At 40.6% G+C, this 5,094-nt stretch overlaps 1 protein-coding gene across 4 annotated transcripts in view; it reads left to right on the forward strand.

Moving 5' to 3' along the window:
* Positions 1-348: 348 nt before the first annotated feature.
* Positions 349-5,094, forward strand: part of SYTL5 (synaptotagmin like 5) — a gene marked incomplete at both ends in the record, with an annotated part of 101,495 nt that continues 96,749 nt past the window's right edge. For all 4 annotated transcript variants that reach the window (XM_080719052.1, XM_080719054.1, XM_080719053.1 and 1 more), the window contains one exon: positions 349-467. In XM_080719052.1, the coding sequence (XP_080575178.1) occupies positions 349-467 (119 nt within the window). The remainder of the gene's footprint in view (positions 468-5,094) is intronic.

A 5,094-nucleotide genomic window follows, 5' to 3' on the forward strand; every position in this document is an offset into this window, starting at 1 on the left:
GGGGACCTGATTCCTGCTCTGTAGCTTTCTGAAGGATGGAAGTTGAGCATCATTAGTGAAACTCAGCTGCTGCTTGAATCTACACCACAATAAAGGCATTGGAGATCTTTTTCGGTTAAATCAATAATGACTTTCTTGGAACACAATCCCAGTAGATCCTCTTTTCTGCATATTCTGACAGAATACATAGCCACCATCACCAGTTCTGCAGATACCTTATAAAGACCACTTCAGCTGAACTTGAACTGAGTGACTCTGGATTGGTCAGGGGGAGCCTTAACAACTGCACACATCAACTCATCTCTGGAAGATTCAACCAGTGCTACTCTAAACTGCTGCTGAAATATCATGTCTAAGAACTCAGAGCTGATCAATCTGTCATTTTTATTAGAGCATGAGAAGGAAATGATCCTGGGTGTCCTAAAGAGAGATGAATATTTGAAAAAAGTAGAAGACAAGAGAATAAGGTAATATCCTTTTATAATTTCATTCCTCTTTGACTGCTTTCTACTTGAAGCAATGTAGATTAGAAATAGGTTAAATGTGACCACATCAGAGGCAGATGTTTTTCAGAGATTTTATGGGTTTCCAACAGCAGCTTCAGTATTAGAAAATATCTTTGGCATCTTTTATTTTATTGGTGCATTGTAATCATATATCACTTTGGAATACAATACTTGAGAGGATATACAAGCACACATCATCTAATTAGCCCTCATCCAGCCCCCATCCCATTCCCTCCCCCTCCCTCGATCCCATGCTTGTTTGGTGATTAACTTTGATACATTTGTTTATGTACCTCCTGCATTTTAAAGAGGCTCCATCCTCCCCTATTCCATACCCTCTGATTGGTCACCTTAGTTGCTTCACTATAGGGCCCTTTCTATACCTCGACCTCTTCCTGTTGCCCCTTTCCTCCTAGTTATTGATGATTAGGGGAAGCATCTGGTTTTAATTTTCTGCGATATTTCTCTGTGTATGCCGCGTTGCAAATACCAATCCCACTCTTGACGGCCCCAGTAGTGGCCTGGCTACCCGGTGGACTGATCCAGACCTTGCTGGCTCAAGCAGTGGCCTTGCCTCATGGGAGGCCCCGATTCTGGTCTCGCTGGCCCCGACACTGGCCTAACCCCTCTGCTGGCTCTGATCCTGGTCTCGGTGGCCCCAGCACTGGCCTAGCCTCAAGGCAGGCTCCAATGCTAGCCGAAGGCCCCGGCCTCGGCCTAACCCCTTGGCAGGCTCTGTTCCCGGCCTCACTGGCCCCAGCACCAGCCTACCCTCAAGGCAGGCTCCGATCCCGGCCTCAGAGGCCTCAGTAGTGGCCTTGCCTCACAGAAGGCTCCGATGTCGGCCTCTGGCCCCGGCACCGGCCTAACCCCTCGGCAGGCTCCTCTTTGGTATTTTACTATTTAGCCAAATAGGAAGATGGAATTGAGCTAATCATATGGTGTTAATGAGAACACTTATTTGCTTACAACATCACAACTAAGTTAAGAAGAGCTCGAGTCTGAGTACCAGTTCTGGCATGTATTAGTTGTGCGACTTTGAACAAGTTACTTGCTATAGTTTTGATGTGGACTGTCACCCAAATGCCCGTGTGTGTGTGTGTGTGTGTGTGTGTGTGTGTGTGTGTGTGTTTTGTGTGGTACTGGGAATGGAACCTAGGGGCATTCTACCTCTGAGTTATCCCCCCAGCCCTATTTTTTGTTCTTTTTTTTTTGAAACAGGATCTCACTGAGTTGCAAAGGGCCTCACTAAGTAGGTGAGGCTATCCATGAATCTGCATTCCTCCTGCCTCAGCCTCCCAAGTACTGAGATTACAAGCATGCACCACCATGTCCAATTCCATGTGTTTTAAATGCTTTTTCCCTAGCCTACTGCATTACTGGGAGTTAGAACCTTTAAGAGATGGGGCCTAGTAGGATACCTTAAGTCACTGGGGATGTACATTTAAGGTGATTGTGGGAAAATGGTCTCTTGCTTTCTAACCACAATTAGATAAACAGGCTTCCTATGCCCAGTGTTCCCAACTTTATTAAATACAGCTTTGCCAAAGGTCCCAATGCAAGAAGAACAAGCAACCATGTACTGAAACCATTTGCCAAAAGAAATCCTTCTTCAGGTCAGGCATGATAGTACACATTTTTAATCCCAGTACTTGGGAAGCTGAGGCAGGAAGATTGCAGGTTTGAGGCCAAATCACAGTAGCCTAGTAAGATCCTTTTTCAAAATAAAGATAAAATAGGGCTGGGGACATTTCTCAGAGGTCATAGACCCCTGGATTCAATCCCTAGTAACACAAGAAAATAGGTAATTCTTTTCTGTTTATAAGTTTATGTGAGATATTTTGTTGTGGTAACAGAACGTTTATTTACACATTACTTGATTTCTCCATGCCTTGCTTTCCTCATTAATAAATCATAGATAATAATGATATTGACCTCATAGAACTGTTGTAAAATTAAGGAAGATAATGCATGTGCAATGGTTAACACTTGAAGTTCAAAAAAATGTCAGCCATTATTTAATTATAATATTTTTCTCAGATCAGTCTTATTGGGGATTTACCTTCATCCCTAGCTGGAAGAAGAAAAATGGGACCTGGAAAGTGAAATGTTCCCAAATCACTTGAGTCTCTTGAAATCAGTTTCTGTGTGTAGAAAATTGATTAATATGGGCACAGTTGGGTTTCACATCCATTTCACATTACAGCTGACACTTAGCTGAATTTCTAAGTATGACATCACCTATATTTTATTTTATTTCATTTTTTGTGGGTCTGGGGTTGGAACCCAAGGGCATTCAACCTCCAAGCTACAGCCCCTGCCCTATTTTTTATTCTTTATTTTGAAACCGGATCTCACTGAGTTGCAGAGGGCCTTGCTAAGTAGCTGAAGCTGTGAAGCTGTCCGCGAACCACGATCTTCCGGTCTCAGCCTCCCGAATGCTGGGATTACAAGTGTGTGCCACCACACCCTGCTATATTTTAGCCAATGTTCATTTTGATTGGTTGCATTATCTGCTCTAAATTGCCACACCACCACCTGATTGGTTGAAACATCTATTGTCATTGGTTGCTGCCTGTATTATCCTGATTGTTGAATATATTTCTTACATCTCAACTCTGAAGAAAGGGTATAAAGATAAAGTCATATAAAGAGAGTTTCCTCCTTAGAAACTGCCGACTGTTCAGTGGGAAGCTTTGTATGGCTCCCCAAACTATAATCCAAATCTTATATTTATTATTTTATATTTTGGTGCTAGAGGTTGAACCCAATGACTTGTGTATGATAAGCATGCACTCTGCCACTGGGTTACTTCTCCAGCCCATGACTCTTAGGTGTATTTTACTTGAGGATAACCTTGTTATAAGATTACATTCACATACTGCAAAATATTTATTCTGTTTGAAGCAACTCAGATTCTTAGAATTGGAAATATGTTGCCTTTTTTTTTTTTTTGCAGTACTGGGGATGGAACCCAGGGGCATTCTACCTCCAGGTTATACCCCCAGCCCTATTTTTTATTCTTTATTTTGAAACAGGGTCTCACTAAGTTGCAAACAGCTTCACTAAGTAGCTAAGGCTGTCTGCGAACCATGATCCTCCTGTCTCAGCCTCCCAAATGCTGGGATTACAGTGTGTGCCACCACGCCCTGCTTGAAATGTTCTTGACTGATATTTATTTCAAAGTTGAGCCCAAAATCTTCAGTTTTACTTTTCCAAGATATTCAATCAATCCTTAAGAAAGAAATGTTTTGATTAAAATGACTATTTCTGTATCTAGAATTCCAGAAGCAACAAGATGCAGTTAATCATTTTAAAGGAATCAGAAATTCCATTTTTTTTTGCATTATTAGTCCAGTCGAGTGACTAAATCTTGTAATGCACTGCTAAAAATTATTTTTAGTGGGGAATTATGTACTAAATACTTATTGATGACATTCTCAAGGAAATTAAAATTCACTTCTTTAGGAAGAAATAATTTAATAACCAGATACCAGGAAAAACTGAAGTATAATGAATAGGACTTTGTTCAGAATATTTTTTCATCCTCAATAACTCTTTGAATTAAAGGATTGTACTTTCTTTTTCCTTTTCTCATTCTATTTTCCCCCTTTGTCTTCTTATTCACTATAAATGAATAAGACCAAATTGTATAATATAAAACAGAACTGTCAATAAATATGTGGGTTTCCTGACTTTTCAAAACTTCTTTGAGAATAGCAGCAGAAACGTTTTTATAGACCCAAAAGGTACCTTTATGGAAAATAGATGTCTTAAAGTCATCTTTTTCTCTCCTTTAATAACAGTCGTGACTAGTATTCACTGAGTGTCCTGTTTAACTGCATTAAATATGTTGTCTTATTTTGTTCTGAGCTCCTGTGGGAGCTCAGGCCAGATGACTAAGGCTCAGCCATTCTAAACAGCTTCATGAATTGAGAAGTATGGCAAAGTGGGTGGCAAGGTGTTTAGAGTACATGCTGTTGAGTCACACTTCTAGAATTTAAATGATGGTTTTACCAATTAAACTTTGGGTCACTTTAGACAAGGTGCTTCCATAGATAAATCTAGTTTCCTCATTCAACAAAAGAGAAAAAATAATACTAGCTACCTCATAAGGTTGTCGTTAAGAGTAAATAAGCTAATATTAAACCTGGCATGGTGGTGCACGCTTATAATCCCAGCATTCAGGAGGCTGAGACAGGAGGATCGCTGTTTGCGGACAGCCTCAGCTACTTAGAGAGGCCCTTTGCAACTCAGTGAGACCCTGTTTCAAAAATAAAAAGACTAAAATGTAGGGTTGGGAGTGTATCTCAGAGGTAGAGTACCCCTGGGGTCCATCCCCAGTATTGTAAAAATAAATAAATAAATAAATAAATATTTAAAGAAAAGAACTCCCGGCTATGTGTGCATACACCTGTAATCTCAGCAATTGAAAGGCCAAGGCCAAAGGACAGGTTTGAAGGCAACCTCACCAATTTAGATAGACTCTCACCATCCTAATTAGACCCTATTTAAAAATTTTTAAAAAGACTGAGGACACCCATTCTTTAGCTCAGAGCTAGAATGCCCCTGAGTTCAATTCCCAGTA

Source organism: Muscardinus avellanarius (genome assembly GCF_963383645.1).
Source record: "Muscardinus avellanarius genome assembly, chromosome: X".
Taxonomy (NCBI): Eukaryota; Metazoa; Chordata; class Mammalia; order Rodentia; family Gliridae; genus Muscardinus; species Muscardinus avellanarius.